Raw genomic sequence first — 19,390 nt, 5'->3', positions numbered from 1 at the left:
TTTTTTACCACCGTAAGACAAGAAAAATCAATAATGCTAAATCTGCATCCCATTAGCTTAAGTATATATCTAAAGGCATGGTATAAGAATACATATCCTGTACACTTTCAATGAAGAATCAGACATGCTTGTCTCTGGTAGTAATGGATTATATATTTGAAACTAAATTTTAATCTGGTCCACTTTTTAAACAGGTACAAACAGCAGTGCTATAAATGGATAAGAATATCACACATAAACGGCACACACCCATACAGGGAAGCACATACAAAACCTTCATAATTTAGAACTGTCACAGGAGACGTGTAGTCACTCATGAAAGTGAGAAAGTAATGGCTTGAGATAGGAGAACCAAGGAAGAAAGGGCTGAAGGGAGAAAATTATAGGGATGGAATCACCAATGCTGAGACAACTATGAGACCGTCATCTCATAAAAAGCTACTATGACTATTCTTTCTACACAGCCGATTTAATAAAAAGCACCAACAATTTTTTAAACAGCAAGATATAATAAAAGTCTGATAATCTTCAATCATAATGAAAATCATAAAGACCTTTATTTTGTTCAACATTTAATTTTAAAAGCACATTATGCATTTGGAAACACGTAATTATATATATATGCATTTGATAGAGTGAAGGCTGCCTACTGTACACAACTGAGAGCAGATTAATGACGTTAAAGTACAAATTAACCCTAGCCTTTGTCATTACCCAAAGTAAGTGTGCAGCAGACTCCCCATTGTGATAAGTAAGATCACCCTCAAGCTTTTCAGTGAAAGGTGGATATTTAAGCTGTGTTTAGTGACTGATTTACAAAGCAAGCCGCTAGACGAGAAGTTGAAATATTACCTGTTCTTTCAGGTGTTAGTATTGCTTTATTTGAGGTTTTAGAGAAGCTGGGAGTATTAATGCCATTGCTATAAGGGCTGAGTCTTGCCACAGGGCTATAAGGAAAAGCCAGTGAGACATTTGAAGGGAAGAGACTCCGCCATCGGCTAGCTGTCACAGAAGCAGAAAATAAACAGCAGCGGTTAGCTATACAGAAGCAGACGTTGACTTGTCAGAGGGAGAAAGGGAAGAGGTTAACAAAATGAAGAGACAAAGCAACTTTTCATTCTTAACTGGCTCTCACTTATCTAAGGGAAAACATATGTAAAAGCGGGCTATTTGTGAAGCAGGGCCCTATTTCTACCTTCATTAAGAACCATTCAATCAGTGCCACCTTGATTACAGTCAGTATGTCTATATAACAGTGAAAAGTTGTTTTTAATTTCCTCATTACGAATATTTTCTATTTCTGCACAAAAATTTAACTGTTTTAATAATATAAAATGTTAATCTCAAAAGAAAAACTCAAGGAAACTTATCTTTAGAATTACGGGAAATAGTTCTTAATATTAACTGTTCATAGTCCTATTTTTTTCCCTAAGTTTTATTTTCAACCCATTTCATATTAATAAATGTTGACCAAAGAATTATTATGGAAACTTGTTCTTGGATTATGGAAGAAACTTAAAATGACTACTGTATCTTACTGCATCTCTGCTTGAGTCCAAAACAAGCTTTATGGAAAAATGATCTACAAAAATCACAGAAGGGTATATATACACCAAAACTTAGTGACAGTTATTTCAGGTGGCAGGCATAGAGGTAACTGATAATCTGCTGGATTTTTTCTTTATAAAAAATGTTTTCCAAATTTTCTGCATTGAACCTGTGTTATTTAGGTAACTTTTAATGGTAGGATTATACCTATTATTAATTTAATACTATTAAATAAGGAACAGAAAGGAATTTTACCTGCATTGGCAGATGATCTAATTGCACATTATCTCTCCTGTCCTAATTAACATATTTCCCTCCTCCAAAATTACCAGCCCCTTGGATCTTGGGATCATAAAAAGACCCTAAATTGTAAAAACAAAACAAAACAAAACAAAACAAAACTTCAAGTCCCACCTAAAATCACTTCCTCTCTCTTCATGACATACAAATTACTGTGCTAGTCAAAATCCACTTTTCTAAAAAGCAATGTGCTAAAGCAGGACAGGAGGGAATAGATGAAAAGTATAAATTAGGTTAAGTTTCACTTTGAGCAATAACTTCGTTACATTTGCTGGAAATTCGACAAAACTTGAAGAAACAAGTATAAAAAGAACTGCTTTGAAATGCACTCCCAGGACACTTTTAATGAGAGATGCTAATGAGCAAATAGCTAAAAAGTGTTCAAAGATGGGCAGTGGGGTTGGAGAGGAAGAAACTGGGCTGTGGGCAGGCAAAAAAGTAACAAGCTCCAATCCTGAGACTGGTAAGGTCCTTGCGTATTAGCACCATGGTTATTTATAAGAGCAAATGCTTCCTGTTACTTCAGCAAGAATTCTTGAGAAACAGCACCATCCCATTCAAACAACTACTGCAGAAATAACCTTTTCCTTATGCAGATGGAAGAACTAGTTGAGGAAACTACATTCACAGTGATTCTGCTTTCAGAATCCACAAGTTTCACGAAGGGGTCACTGCCAGGAAGCCTCGTTCCTAGTTGACACCAGTCACGTCACTTACCCAACATGCAATTCCCAATCTGTGCCAGAGCAGAGACGTGCAGAGCTGGCACTGCCTTCCCTAAACCACCAGATATGTAAACCTGATCCCAACACACACTGCGAAGTAGGGGTTAATATGCAACACACGCCAGCAGCTCTTCTCACATCTTCAATCTCTATAACTCAAAGTTTCTCATTAAAAATTCTACATTAAAAAAAAAAACCAATAGTTCTTTGTGACAGCTGACTTGCTTAACAGTTGACGTTATGTTACACCAATATGATCACTCGCCAGGCAAATTACAGTGACTGCGTGTTCTCACCCACAGATGCAGGCGACAACGCATCACCACTAACCAGCATTCATTACTCTGCACAATAACTACTGTGACCCGGGCCTCCCAACACGATGGCACAGCGACTGTGGCTATGACAGCAAGATCCCAACGAAGAACACAATTAGCATCTGTTGCAAGAAAGAATGCTTTGCATTGTCCTTTGGCATGGAGGCTTTTAAGAAGAGGGAGGAGAATTATTGCAGAGGCAAGCTAACAAAATAACGATGTTATATTAGTGCCCGAGGTTGTGGTGGAGAAGGAGAGTGGAGGGGAGCGGAAGCCACCGCATCCTAGTTATTCTTCAGTGTGTAGCTAAAGAATTGTAAGAACTGCAACAGGAAGCATTTCCTTAGAGGATAAAAAACACAAAGAACTTTTCATAGGGCAATTTTGTTTTTTCCATTTAATTAATTTAATGGACTTTCTGTATACACGAGGATGTCAAATTTTTTGAGAGGCTTGATGATGATCAAAATGACCCTAAGAAAGGAGCAAGACAGCTTCTGATAAAGGAGAAAATGGGTGATGAACTCCTGAACAGCTCAGTTTTCCTATCCTCCTACTCTAAAGTTCTATCGGTAAGTACAGGGCTTCTCCAACTTGGATCAAACGTATCATACTTGGCACGGCTTTCATTCCCAAATACCTAAGTTAAACTCTCTCCCAGAACACTTCTGTCTGCACACTCTCTGTGGTCCTACTGCCACTTCCTTCATCAAGACCTCGCCATCTCTCACTAGATTATCGCAATCTATTCCTCAGCCAAGTTCCGGCCACCAACACTGCCCTCAGAAAGCTTGCTCTGAGCATCGCTACCAAGCTTGTGTTGGTCATTGATTATTTTAACTGTGTTGCTCTCTTCCTTTCTAAAGTAGCACAGTGGCTTTTCATCCAATACTAGATCTCAGGTACTCCAGATCACCTCGCTAGGACCCTTATCCAATGCCCTATACCTCACTTCCCACATCTAGAGTGTTTCTAAAGCTTCCTTGTTAAGAATACAATTGGTATTGGTTAAACTTTCGACTTTGCCACCTTCTGTCTGGTAAGCATTTTCTATTGAAATAAATGTGACAAAGTACTAAGTTGTGGACAGATACCTCATCTTTCGGCAAGAAACTAGTTTGAGTGTCCAATGGTCTACTAGGTTATTTTTTTTGTACACCTTCAAAGTTGTCTAACTTAAAAAATAAATTACACTATATCTGTGAAGCTATTTTTTGTACATTAGGCAAAGTATAACCCCCCTGCAAAAATCAATTTGATAAATGCTCCAGTGATGATAATATCAAGAAAAATCATAAAGGACAGGTAATGGGATAGGTTTAAGAAAGAATCTAATTTTTTAAAATTTTCCACACTAAAAATTATTCCTAACAAAAAAGTTCCCAGAAACCATGACCCTCCTCCCATGCCTTGATCATCTTTGCCTACACTCATAGTATATATAGTAAATATTCAAATTTTTGTTGAATATATATATCCATGCATATAATCAAAATCTAATTTAAGAATGCAGTATGGCTTAATTCACATAAAATGAAAAAGAGTAACTGATCTAATATGTAAACCTTAGTGATAATCCTCAAAAGGACAGTACTGCATCTACCTAAGAGTTCAAAATAAAGCAACACTCTATTCTGGAAATAATCATTTTCACACTTTCCCCTTGTTATAGACAGAGCCAGTTGAGTACCCAATACAATGTCTGGCACATAGTATATAATCGATAAATGTTGAATGTGGTCAAAATCTTGGCAGGTTCACTAATACTCCCCTATTTCAAACCATTCTACCATTCCTACCTTGACATCTAAATGATTTTGCCAAATTTCTTAAACTTAATATAACTATAATTTAGTATATCTTTGAAGACAAAGGTGAGTCTAGACATTTCAGCCTAGCTTGAGACCCAGTGAAGAAATATACCTGTAGCAGCACTTCGTTAATACCTCCCAGTAACCGCTAAATTGTTGAATTTTATGTGTGTGAATCTTCTGGTCTCGAGCTAAATGATTTTATATCACTAACGGCCAGGTCCTGTGCGGAGTAACTGATGCATCCGGAGTAAACAGGCTTCAGCCTAGATGAGCTAGTTCCTACAATGCACAGTTAAAGTGAAGGATTGTGCCAGGAACACTAGTTGGCAGTAAACCGTGCAAGAAGGCTACAAAGCTTCCTCAAATTCTTGAGATGCCAACATTTCTTAAAATCAAAGAAACCATATACAAAACAGCTGAAAGTGTGTTCAGTGGAATTTCTGTACACTCCACTATCAGCATAGCATCTGAGCTGGGTGAGTCCTGGACTCTTACTCTGTCTAGTGGCTTCTAACAGTACAGACACACTTCTAACCAGGTGCTGTGGTCTGATTTTTTTGTGTCCCCCTAACATTCATACGTTGAAACGCTAAACCCCAAAGATGATGGTATTAGTAGGTGCGGCCTTTGGGAGGTGCTTAAGTCCTGGGGGTGGAGCCCTGAATGGGAGTAGTGCCTTATAAAGAGGCTCCAGAGAGACCTGCCATGTGAAGATACAGGGAGGAATCTGCAACCTGGAGAGGGCCTTCACCAGACCACGCTAGCACCTGACCTCGGACGTCCAGCCACCAGAGTTGTGAGCAATAAATTTCTGCCATGTACAAGCCACCCAGTCTGTGGTATTCTGTTACAGAGCAGCCTGAACAGACTAAGGCATGGGAAGTTATCCTAAAAACAAGCCCTACTCTACTTCTCCCATCTTTTTTCTTTCTTTCTTTCTCATCCAAGAATAAGACTTTAAAAGTCAAAACTGCAGTTTGCAGAGACCATGGCTCACTAATTTCCCACATCCTGTTACTTGTCTCTCTCACAAAGCAGGTGATCTGGAACATCACTCCAGAAGGTTGGAATGATCCCAGCAGTGTGAGGAAATCAGTCTAAAGCAGCCCTAGAAATGTTTTCTTTCTGCAGTTTTTAATAAGCCTGATGAAAACTCATTGACAGCAAATCTGAGTTCTGTTTTACTAAAATTCACACAACTGCCTTCTACATTAAGTCATATTTTTGCATCTCCTTGCTCGTGGCTCTTCTCAGCTACCCAAATTTATATTCTCCATCATTCCCTAAACCAGGAGCTGCTTTGAGGCCAACTATCTGTGTACTCCTGAGCCAAAAAAAAAAAAGGGTCTAGTGCTCCAGAATAATTCAGACGCCAACATTTACAGACCACACCAGAGTCCGTCCTTTATTCAACATTTACCAACAGATACCAAAACAGTAAAGGTCCGTCTCCTGGAGCGATCTCTTCCATAGGTACACACAGCACAGAGTTCTTTTCCTGCTCAATTCCCAGTCATTCTGGGAAATCTGCCTGGCCCCTATGCTCCCACCTGATTTTCTAAAATTCATTTTTCTATTCATTTGAGTAGGCACCCACCATGGTGGCTCTCCAGTGCCAGATGCTACAGATACTGAGCTGTGTAAAATATGGTTACTGTTCTCCCGTCCTTCCCACTTCAATTTCTAAAGACCAGTAGTGCAAAAGACAGGCAAGTAACAAGAGTACAAGCACCATGACAGCACCATGAAGTGCACGCAAAGTGAGGAAAATGGTCACCTTTGAGGGAATCCAAAGACTTCACCAGAAGACATGATGTTTAACATGGCCCTTGAAGGTTGAGGAGCTTATCTCCCAGGGTACAATGCCATTCTACATATTCATTCTGGATAACACATGTGAAGTCATGGAGGCGTGAACAAGCAGGGCATATTCAGGGAATGGCCGACGTTAGGACTGAAGCATAGGGTATATGTGGAGAAGTGTTAGGGCTGGAGAGCTTGGGAGGATCCGTTTCTGCACTGTCATGTATAAGTAGAGGCTTTAATATTCAAGTACTGTCTTGACTTTGAGAAGGAGAAAGTCATGATCAGATATGTATTTTCTGACGACATATAGAATGATGGACTAATTGGGTAGAGATTGATGATTGGGGGACCAGTTAGGAGGCTTCACAGTGCAGCTGGTGAGACACCACAAGGTACCAAACTAAAGTACTGGCAGAACATTTGGTGAAAACACGTTAAGCCACATCTGAGCTGAAGTGGAAATATCTGGTGAGCCAATGAACACAGGGAGTGGACAAAAGGAGTAAGGCAAAGCTGACACCATGGATTCTAAGACACAGATGCCATCCGCTAAGACGGGAAACATGAGATAAGCATGCTTAAGAAAAAAATGAATTAAATTCGAGATACTTGTAGGACATGCCTATGTGCTCGTGTCCAGTAAGGAGTCAGAATTCAGGAAAGAGGGCAAGAGACAAAGAGATCAGGGTACATCAACAAGTAAGTGTTAGATGAAACCGCAGGCATGAGTGAAATCACCCAAGCAGAATATAAAGAAGGAAAAGAGAAGAGGCCTAAGGAAGGAACGTTTAAGAGTGGGTATGGGGAGGATCAGTGGAGGTGGCGGGAGATGAAGGTGGGTTTTGTGGCCTCTTACCTGTAGATCAGAAGGCAATAAACATGCTGAGAAGGCAGAGGCTGGAATAGAGAACCTGGCAAGTATTAACAGTAATGACCAGCCCACCACTAAGACAAGCACAGATTATTACCTAGGTGAGTCTGGAGAGCATATCTCCGTGATGATACTAATCTCAACAGGCAAGCCTAAACAAAACACCTGAAGATGTTAGCAAGTGTCCTTTTTATGATTCTCTAAAGGGCATTTATGTCCTACTGGTTTAGGTTTAGATAGCTGAAGTGTGGTGGCCATATTACTCATGGAAATGTCAAAGTGACACCACCTGTGTCATAAATAAGGGGGAAAAAAGCCCTAGTGATTGAAGGTTATTTGCCACTGGGGAATTTTAGAGATCTAGGGTAAGATCTTGGTAAGAAGAGTTAGATGTGGGTCTGGAAGGGCTAGGTGGCTGTATTCAATGCCTATGAAAGTCAGAGATGAAAGTCACAGCAACAGGCCAACACAAGAGTTGGCAAACATGTTCTGTAAAGGGCCAGGCAGTAAACATTTTAGGCTTTGCTGTCATATGGTCTCTGCTGCCACCACTCAACTCCGCCAACTCTGCCATCACAGCATTAAAGCAACCACAGACAATACCTGCATGAATGAATATGGCTATGCCCCAACAAAACTTTATTTATATATATACCAAGAGCTGAATATCATAGAAATTATGGGTCATGAAATATTACTGTTCTTTAATTTTTTTCAACCGTTTAAAAATGTGAAAGAGGCCATATAAGAACAGGCAGAAGGCCAGGTATGGCCATAACTTGCCAACCCTTGGACTACTATACATACAGGTTTTGTAATATTCCCTCTGATAAATGCACAGGATTCTATTGCAAGGGTATGTCAAGGGTTAAGACATAACAACGATAGCCAATAGCATTCTTCTCTACTGTCACTTTTCATAACATACTGTAATAAAGACCAACAAAAGACTAAAAAGACATTGGACACCAGAGTTCCAGTCTCCATCCTGCCACATGCTAGTTCTCAGATCTGGAGCAGATCAATGTAACACCCTTGTGTTGCAGCGTTCTCATTGGAAGAGAAGGTATGTTTATCAGAGGGTAATAAGCAGGGCTGTGGCGAGTGTAAGACAAAAGTTTACACCATGTATTCACAAACTACAAAGCATTTTTTAAGGAAAACTAGTGAAAAGTTACAGCAAGTTGGGGCAAAAACGTCTTCTAAATTCTGAGGGAAAATGTTCTGGAAGCTAGGTGGGAGAAAGGAGAGTGCAGAAATGATCCGCTCTTCCACTCTTCCTAATACTCAGGCCGTTTAACCTGCCTTCTCAAAATGATGGGCATGCTTTTTACGTTCTAGCTCATCTAGACAATTTCACAGGCTTAATCTTTCCTCATCTGTTAGCAACTCAGAAGCAAAGTACTGAACCTTGAACTTTCAACAGTTTGACCAGGATGGGTCAACAGTTCTCACTTATTTACCCAAAGGCTATCTCAGAGGAAACAAATGTCCCAAATGACACATCTTTAAGAAATATGGTTTCTTCAAAACCACAAGCTTCTAAGTCATATCTCTGAGTCTCAAACAATGATGTTCTTTACCACAGAGTCCCGGAAAGCAAAGGAAAAGGAAGCAAGGAGAGATTAACAATCATTCAATCCTTCTGCTTTTATTCTTTCTTTTATACAACAGGTAGGCAGGCCTCAGTTCCAAGGCAAACAATTAGAGGAATTCAACTACATGGCCCTTCACTAACACCAGGTACAGAGTGGTTTAGGATCAGCGAAGGACAGGCGACATCAGCTCTTTTAATACTTTCTGTTCTCCTTATATTGGCAGGAAGCTGTATCCAGACCACAGCATTTTGCTCTAAGCCCACAAACCACCGGGGCAGGAAGAACTCCATTTTCACAAACCATCCTCTCCAGAATAAATTTCCTAGGTGATTATATTACAGCTTTACATACCTACAGCCTACAGAAGTGCTTGGACTAAGCTTAAACAGGGGAATTAAGAACCCTAGGAAAGACAGTATTTTATTGGTTCACTCTTACAAACTCTGACTGCACAGACTGAGGTAAAGGTTTTCTGGAATAAGTTCACAGGAAGTAATAAGCACTGCTGACTTGGCTCCAACCCGCGCCAGCCCCCTGAAGTAGTAACATATGGTTTGCAGCTTATCTGATCCACTATTTTTACTGGGTGAACCTGAGCAGCATTAATTTCTCCACAGCTCTCCCCGGCCTGATAAATAAGCATATGGGATCTAGGAGGTCCTTCTACTGCTCTGAAACAGGTGGTCATACTGCTCTTTCCAGACATACAAAAAGTAAAGAGGATTCAACTATTATGCACACGCCAGTGCACTGATATAAGGAGAAAGGCTAAAGAACTAGCAGATGAGGGCCTTAATTGGTGTAACTGGTATTCTTAGGGGCTTCTTTTTTTTTTTTTTTTTTTTGCAGTACGCAGGCCTCTCACTGCTGCGGCCTCTCCCGTCGCGGAGCACAGGCTCCAGACGCGCAGGCTCAGCGGCCATGGCTCACGGGCCCAGCTGCTCCGCGGCATGTGGGATCTTCCCGGACCGGGACATGAACCTGCGTCCCCTGCATTGGCAGGCGGACTCTCAACCACTGCGCCACCAGGGAAGCCCTCTTAGGAGCTATTTAATCAGAGTAAGTTACTCATCACCCCCAAGTCTCTCAATCTTCAAATTACAGCTAGAAAAACCTACTAAGTTAATTTGAATCTTTTCCCACAGGTTCAGTCCATTCAACCTACAATGACAAATGTAATGATTTAAAATTATATGTTTTTTATATATATGATACATATACACCTATGATCCCGGAACATTGTAGATACTCAGTATTTAAACTTCCAGTTATATTCAAAATGTAATAATTTATAAAAACATGACTTACATACCACCTTCAAAAAACATCTAATAAAACAGTTCATTTACGCATATAAATAATACCTAGAGCTAATCAAGAAAGTCACTTTCAACATTAGGATTAAGTTTAATATATTAGGTTTGAAAGTAACTAAAAGATGGTGTATACCCTCAATGATTGGCATATAAATGTTTAATATTTGTTGAATGAGAGTTACAAAATTTCACCACGAAGGAGTGTTACTTGATAACATTTATTCCACAGGGATCAGAGTTTTATAATTATTCTTGATCTGAATTTCATCGTTAAAGTAATCTAGCTGGTTAAAGTATCTCATCATCATGAGTAAGGCACTAGACCTTTGCTACTTCTCAGACCCTAACCAGTCCCGAGACCACACGCCGAATGCTCTTCTCTCCCAGCCACTACTGGATCCTTCTCAGGTCTTCTCTAACCAGGACAATGGTCTAAAAGTAAAGCTGGAAAATGAGACTTGGGAAGGGAAATTCTGTGGACTGTCCACTTGTTTCCACTTAATCACTGGTCAAAACTGAAGATAAGCTGTCGGCTTTAGGCACACATGGACCAAATCCAGTGTTATCCGGGACTGGAGTGACCTCTATGACTTCACAAGTCACCATCGTCATCAGACTTCCCATCTGCAATTAACAGGGGAGGTTAAAAATAAATCTAACTTCAGTAGTAATTAGACTTCAAAGGCATGTTTAAAAATTCCCTTGTACAGAAGTCATTTCTCCCTTGGGCCTGACTGCTATGGCTTACAGCAAATTTAAGGACAGTGAAAATGGCCACAGAATGTGAGAAGAGGGCCCATGTGAAAGTAATAATGTAACCTGCAAAGAACAAGGGAAAAGAGTGACCTAACAATCTGTCAGCCATGCGATGTTGTCATGCGGATTGCAGACGGCTGCTCTCAAGTTAGACTACAGCCACAACGCAAGCCGTGACAGCCGGCTGGAACAACTTCCACGTTCGACACAGCAAAAATGAGAGAAGGAAGATGCTACAGAATCCAATTCTATGAAGAAACAGGCTAGACGATCTTGACCTTTGAATATAGTGGCTTCCCCCCAGCGAACTCTAAGGATAGACTAGATCACCAATAAGAGTCCCCCTGCCCTTGAACATGTACAGTGTGGTAAGAATCCAAGCCCAGCAGGCTAACAGAAAGCACTAGAAGCTCCTGAATAGAAGAGTGATGGAAATGGAATTTGAACCATCCTTCCTTTTAGCATCTCCTGGGCTAGGGTACTCTTCTGCCAGTAAGGGACACAATGTGTGTGGCCTACATTCCAGCGGCAGAAAAGGCCTCTGACCTACCAGTCTTGAGTGGTAGTAGAAAGTAAACATATCAATATAAATAGCTTTGACAAAGCAAAAACTTTTTTTGGCCCTAAAACTAACCACTTCCATGATTTTATTAAAATACCTGCACGTAGAAGAACATTCAAATATACGTAAAGGTTATAACAACCAGATCCATTTGGCAGGAGTTTTGCTTTGGAATTTGGGGACAATTATATAATTCGTATAAAAGCGCAACTTTAAGTAGACAAACCAGCATCAGCTTGTTGGTGCCTGACTCCCCGTGGTGAAAAGGTTAGACATTTCGTGGATGCTCCCCCTCTCGTACCTTCCACCTCGGTTTGACGGTTCTATCTGGACACTGTCAAGGTTTATTGTATTTTCGTTCTGTGCAATAGCTGTGCTTCGGACAAGCTTTAAGGTGATCACTGGATGTCAAGCCACATAAACGTGGCATTTCAGTGTTTTGGTGTAGTAAGTACAATTAACTGGAGAACTGAGCATTGTGAAAGGACAGCAGCCGAGAAAAGTAACTGGACTAGACCCCAACAACTAGGGGAAGGACATCGTAAGCCCTCAGAGTCAAATCACTTTCTTATTGTATCTTTCTTGGTTTCTCCTAGGTCATCTTGGTGACCTAGGGTTTGTAGATCTCATGGATCTCTCTCCTGGTACTTTTCCCGCCATTAAACTAGGGTGCATAAAGTAAAATTTTCTAAATCTTTGCAGATCCAAAACCCTCTCCCACTTGTCTCCACAATTTACTATTTGCCTGGGTACGAAATCACAGTTTGAAAATAACTTCCCCTCAAAACTTTAAAGACAATATTGCCCATCTAGCATCCAATATTACTTATGAAATATCTGAGGTCTGTTACTGTTGTAGATAACCTATTTCTTCCTTTGAACATTTTTAGGATATTATCCTAAGCCCTGGAAAATCTGAATTAAACCAGGATGTCTAGGTGTAGGTCACTTTTCATCTATCCCAGTTCATGCTGAGGGCGTGTCTTTCTTCAGCTCAAAGAGATCTTCTTCCGTAATTAACTGATTCTTTCTTCCTCTAAACTATCTGTTCCAGCTTCTAAAACTTAAAGATCAGAGGTTGCAGATCTGTCCTCCAAGTGCCCTAACTTCTCTCAATTTTCTCTCTTTTGGGGCAATTCCTTTGTCTAATTCAGATAAGCAGCTTGGTTCTTAGCCCTGTCCATTTTTATTTCAGTACTTCCAAGAAATTAAAAATGACTAAAAGTAGTAATCATTTGACTACTGCTCTTCCTAGCAATCTGTTCTTGTTTTAAAATTGTATTACTACTCTCTTGAATCTGAGCACACTGAGCTCTCTATTCCCCTAGTTACTTCTTTCCTACAAAGTCAGCTGACCTTTTTATTTTGTTCATGCTATTAGTTTTCTCAAAAAGCAAGTGAGACTTGGTTGCTGGTTCGTATTTATGAATAAAGGCTAAGTTCATCTGAATACAGGTAACTGGCGTTGAGTTTCTTTTGCACCAGTGTAGGTATTACACCAACAGGCCTCTAAGGAAACTAACAACAGACAGTATGTAAACAGGTGGATTATTTCATAAGCAAGTTCTCCATACGTGCCTGGACATGCAGCAGTAGAGTGGCTGAGATCCCAACAGCACAAAGGAAGGAGGTCTCTATCTTAGGGTGGAAGGTAGCAGGCTTCCAAAGTTCATCTAATACTCCTCCCAGTCTCTGCTCAGTCTAATGTGGATACCTGAAGTCACCTCGAGCTCTGCTTCTCAATCAGATCTCTCTGCCGTCTTTAAAAATAGGTATCTGGGGGCTTCCCTGGTGGCGCAGCGGTTGAGAGTCCGCCTGCCAATGCAGGGGACACGGGTTCGTGCCCTGGTCCGGGAAGATCCCATATGCCGCGGAGCGGCTGGGCCCGTGAGCCATGGCCGCTGAGCCTGCGCGTCCGGAGCCTGTGCTCTGCAACGGGAGCGGCCACAGCAGTGAGAGGCCCGCGTACCACAAAAAAATAAAAAAAATAAAAATAAAAATAAAAATAGGTATCTGGTTTGACCCTGAAGATTAGACATCCCCACCACTTGCAGTCATCATCTTTAGCACATGCCAGCAACTCCTACTGCTAGAGTATCCTTTTCCTGATCCCACTTTCCTTATTTAAAAATGCTATGAAAATGGAAAATCACACACGATTACACTGCATGTGCATATATACACATGTATATGAATACACAGGCACGCACACTAAAACCTGAATTTCAAAAATTGATACTTTTACACACACACCCCGTTCACTGAAATATATCTTACAAGTGGAAAAATATTAAACTCACAGGTACAAAATGACAAGAGCTCCAAAATTCAAACACATGAAACTTGTCATTATATAAAAGTATAAAGCTCCATGTATTATAAATAAATGAGACTATCAAAGCCTTATATTTTCCAAGTAAATTAAGCACCATGAAGTTTGGCCACATTTTAAACTACTGCTTCCCATAGGCGGTCACGCAAGAAATTCAGGATATTAATGAGAGAAGCAGGAGAAAACATTTCCAAGTCTAACTAAGTTAAAGAATCATCCTAAAAAATGCTAAAGCCCAACTGCAACATCCCAAAGAATTTCTAAAATCACTATTTCAACTCTCCAAATTTTGCCAGATTTCAAAAAAGGGTCAGTCTTGTAAGACAATTCAGGTAATACCCTGTAGCTTTCCTGTCCAAAGTCATGTCACTCCTTTGCTTAAAACTATTCAAAGGTTTCCCAACCATCTCAATAGAAAGTCCAGAGTCCTTAACTCTAGTTTCCTTTAGAATCACTCAGCTCAGGTTTTCTCCCTGCCAGTGGTCTGCCAGTTCATCTCACTTCACGAGTCTCCTCCCATCTCAGGGCCTTTCCACATGCTGCTCCTATGGTCTGAGCTGCTCCCCTGCCCTCCTCTGCTACAGAGTTACCTGCTGAACTTTTGCTGACTCTTCAATATGTCACATCCTCAGGAAAGCATTTCCTGGCCATACCCCTCAGACTCAGGTCCATGAACATCATCATGCTTGTTTTAAGGGAAAGGAAGAAAAAAGAACAAGAGCTGCCATCTGTGTCATCTGTTCCCTGTACTAGACTGCTTGCTCCAAAGGCCAGATGCTGAGTTCATCTTGCCACTGTACCCTTAGTCCTTAGCACTGAGCGCTAGCAAGTGCTCAATACACATTTACTTCATGGTTTAGCATCTGAATCATCTCTCTGGTCAAGGCCCAGTGTCTCAGGAAAAGTTGTCTACAAATTCTTGCAGAAATTGACTGTTTGGCAGAGGTCCCAAGAAACAGGTAAAATAAAATTTTACTGCCATAAAGGCAAGTGTAATCAATCATCAGAGTAGTGTGAAAACAGGAAACAACTGCTTTGGGAGAATCTCTATCATTTCTTCTCATTGGGGTGGGTAACAAAATAGCATGCCAATTATGTGTTCATTATAACAAACATTATGCACTGTCATAAGTTATTGCTTATTTTGATAAACACCTTTCTAATCATGGTGGAAATGCAAAAGAAAAAACAAATAGAAACACATGCATAATTGGCAAAAGAAAGGAAAGGACAATTGTTTAGGAATATCTGGCAAATACATATCTATGTTTGTTGGCTATAATGGTATAGAAACTGTGAATTTCATGGGAGCACAATCCCTAATTATGTGTTACTTTACTGTACTCAACACCATTCCTAATAATGAAGCAAATACACTGATGCTATTCGGAGCCTAAGAGCAAAGCAAGGATGTGATGGAAGCACACAGACGTGATGTATCTTCAACTTCCAGCGCACAGAGATAATAGCAAATGTCAAGAAACCCTGTTTCTGCACAAAAATTTCAGTGTGATTCCAGATTACTTTTCCAATGAGAAAGGGAATCCTTTACAGAGCTTACCTAAAATGAACCGCACAGACTAAGTTTTAATTTTGTGTTCCAAATGTGACAGAGCACCTCAAGACTGGAAACACGAGCTGGCGGAGATAGCATCTTGGGCCCCGCAAGGAGAGACTGGGCAGGCTCCAGGAGACAAGACACTCGATAAGCTTCTTAATGTCTCAGTTCAATCTGTGTGGCTTTTGCAAATGAAAAAGGCCACCTTCAGAGCCCTGGGTTAGTCGACAACTTTCTTCTTCATTGGCTAAATTTAGAGAGAAACACTCCATCATAACAACTGAGACAAGAATGGGAACTGGTGTCATATGAAGATAAGAGAAAAACTCAGCTAAGAGGTAATAGCTATTCACATTTGCTTAGTATATAATCCCAGAGGAAATGAGAGATGGTCCCAGGGAAACATGACCCAAGATAGCTAAGTGTGCAGAGCTACACTATTGGTGCAAACTATACCCACACTCCTCAAATGTGACCTGTCCTGATTCAATAGTTATGGACATTCAAGAATCTTAAGGCAAGATAAGCTTTTATTAACTGGCCCCAAATTAACTGAGCCACATATTGGGTGTTTCAAATTACTTAGATAAGCTTTTGGATCATTATTTGGTTATCTAACATCCCAGCCTCATGACATGGACTTAACAAAAGAGTCTAGATTAGCCTTATTCCAATTTAGAATATCATGTGAGTTAATGCTACCCATGAAAGTTCTATGGGTATTTGTTATTTACATTCTAAAGGGGTGGAGGAAGTGGGGAAGAAGAAAGAAAAGCATGTCAGAAATGAAATATTAATACATATAGATCCGAGAAGAAGCAGGAGAAAAAGAATAGACCACAGAGGTCCTCTTGAATTTTCTACTATTCTTGAATAAACTACACTCATAAAACTTCAATTTGAGATCCCTAACTCTACCAAGTATCTTTATTTATAGGGAGAGAAAACAGACCCACTCCCCCAAAGAAAAAAATACTCTTTGCTTTCTATAAATAGCCGAACTAAGAGGATTCCCTGTATTTTTTTGGGTTCAATCTCTGAATAAAGAACTGTGTATTAGGAACGTGTCCCTGTATTTACATGACACTTCACGTTTTTCAGACTAATTTCACATTCAGCATTTCCTGAAATCTTTGTAACAGCCCTGTGAAATCTGTTAAACGTCCCCACTCATAAGCAAGACATTGGAAACAAGTGATGTGCTCTTAACCACAGAGTCAAGTAGGGCTGAGGCACTAGATCTAACTACTAGATCAAAAACCCTTCCCCCATGGGGCTTCCCTGGTGGCGCAGTGGTTGAGAATCTGCCTGCCAATGCAGGGGACACGGGTTCGAGCCCTGGTCTGGGAAGATCCCACATGCCGTGGAGCAACTGGGCCCGTGAGCCACAACTACTGAGCCTGTGCGTCTGGAGCCTGTGCTCCGCAACAAGAGAGGCCGCGACAGTGAGAGGCCCACGCACCGCGATGAAGAGTGGCCCCCGCTTGCTACAACTAGAGAAAGCCCTCGCACAGAAACGAAGACCCAACACAGCCAAAAAGAATAAATTAATTAACTAAAAAAAAAAAACCCTTCCTCCAAATTCATTCATTCAACTATCAGCATTTAACGCCTACCAGGTGACATTCCAGGCACTGGGAGGGTGACAGCAGGGAACGAAACAGACTCAAATCTCTATCCTCAGAGCTAACACTGTAATGAATATGACTACATAATTATTTTGTGTGTGGCTTTGGCTAACCGGATGCCATTTACAACACCAAATGTTCAATTAGTTTCTTTGCTCTAAGGAATTTAAATGTACTCAAATTAATACATCACAGAAACCAACCATTCAGAGCTTAAAACTTAGTAATAAGCACTGGCAATTCAAAAGGAAACTGAGGTACAGGTCCCCCTAGCCTCACATGCTTAATCTATGTGAAAAAAGGGATACACATGTTAAAAATTCAATTAAAAGATGTGCACAAAACAGGGTGCTTCCAAATGTAACATAACAAACATTGTTAGGAGCATTTTCAAAAAGGAAAAACCAACCAAGAAAAAGAGGAAATATTAGTTTAGGCTTTCTGAATTTTATACGAATAGATTGTAGATTTAGAAGTACTGAAAGATTTAACTTTCAGCAATTAGTTATTTTATTTCTATCATTACTTTCTGTACATTATCCAAAAAAGTCATTTATGTTATTCCAATATATTAGGAAAGAGACTGAATATTTAAGCCTTTATTATGTCTCCTTCACAAACATCTTTATTTAACCCCTTATAGCAACTCTATAAAATAAACGTAAATGTAGAAGAGGCTGAGAAAGCTTAAGTAACTTGCCTTGCTGACTACTTGATACATAAGACTTTACAAATTATACAATTTGAATAGTAAGACCAGTTTGGAAAAGGGAAAAATAAGTTTCAGGGGCCACAATAAAGTTGCAATTAATTTAATTAATATTCAGTTAAAATATTAGTTAATATTTTAATTAAAGTCAATTTATATTCCCTATGAGAATTTAAGAGTATTGGATACATATTGATCATCTGTAATATATATACCCTACACCAAAAATAATTATCCTATTGTATTTTGAGTGCACTTAACCAATTAGCAAAATTATAGCTGTGACAACAAAGGTTTTCTTTTAGCAATATCTTACAAGCAGTCATAATGTGGGTGCTCACTCCCTATAAAATTAAATCATATAAAACATTTCTTTTCCATCATTTTCTTCAGAAAAACAAACCTTCTTCAAAGGGCAGGATCTTAATAAGCCTGTTCTCACAACCTCAAGGCAAGACTTGAACACCTCCCATATATTCTCCCAAAATCTACCAAGTTTTGTAATCTAGAACCAGGGTCACAAAGTTGTCAGATATGAATGAAGGTTATTAGAGGACCCTCCCAAATCGAGAAGGTAGGCAACAAGAAGAGAGTTAGGCCCTTCAAGAAGTTATAATCCAAACGAGCTCGTTAGCAACTACACAATTAGAGACAATTCTAAGAGAAATGCTACTCCGTGTACCTGCAGAAACAGAGGTTGACAAACCCTTACTCAGATGTGCTCGGGGATGTGTGGGCCTTAAGCAGAGAAGACAGCTAATTTGCAACTGAGAAAATAGCACAGGCTAAGTTCCTAGGGTACAAGAGGGAATGAGAAAGAAGAGATGTAAGACCAAGGGGCCCAAGGGGACATAAGGCCCACCCACTAGATAGACTCTGGCTCCTCATAACTATGGCCCTCTTCACATGTTCTCAGGGAATTCATCTTTAATTGCTGAGCAATTTTCTTCCCCAAAACATCAGGGTCAGGAAATAAAAACCAAATATCTAAAATACTTGTTCTCTAATAAGCAGCATCTTATCTGAAGTTGCAGGCTAACGTTAAAGAACATTTACCTATCCCTTGGTAAAAGAGAGAGAGAGAGAGAAAGAGACAGAGAGGATAACTTTACTTTTCTTCAAAGCTCATCTCTAACTGCTCCTTTTCATGGCAGTGGATGGTCTAACTGAACAGTCTTGGGTGGGGGAATGGCTGGGAGAAGCATGTACAACCACTAATCATTTTGCAACAAAATGCAGTAAGGTAAGTAAAAACCAATTATTTTAAAGTAAACATGATTGTGAATGGAAAAGCAATGCTGCAAGTTGATACTTCAAGTGACGCCAGTCTTTCTTCTGAAAGAAAGAGATGGCTGGTAAGGAAAATGGTGCAAAGACTTCACCCCATCTTGAAATATTCAAAAGCAAAACTGAAATTATAACAGTAGTAATTGTGACATTGGGTTCGTAAAGAATTAAACAAAAATTCATTTATTTTAGCAACAGTGTCTAATACATGTCAGGTTCCCTTCTGCAGCTGGTGTGATCAACAAAAAAAAGTCCCTGTCCTT

General features: G+C 40.0%; 1 protein-coding gene across 2 annotated transcripts in view; it reads right to left on the bottom strand.

Moving 5' to 3' along the window:
* Positions 1–19,390, bottom strand: part of SLAIN1 (SLAIN motif family member 1) — a 60,291-nt gene that overhangs the window by 21,439 nt on the left and 19,462 nt on the right. Inside the window, exon 3 of one of the 2 annotated variants that reach the window (XM_060129043.1) lies at positions 853–1,002. The exons of the other annotated variant lie outside the window; for it this stretch is intronic. Within the exon in view, the coding sequence (XP_059985026.1) occupies positions 853–1,002 (150 nt within the window). The remainder of the gene's footprint in view (positions 1–852; positions 1,003–19,390) is intronic. 2 annotated transcript variants of the gene reach the window in all.

This window comes from Lagenorhynchus albirostris, chromosome 18 (genome assembly GCF_949774975.1).
Source record: "Lagenorhynchus albirostris chromosome 18, mLagAlb1.1, whole genome shotgun sequence".
NCBI lineage: Eukaryota > Metazoa > Chordata > Mammalia > Artiodactyla > Delphinidae > Lagenorhynchus > Lagenorhynchus albirostris.
Note: the sequence above shows the minus strand (reverse complement) of the source record. Positions and strands in the feature narration are given on the sequence as shown.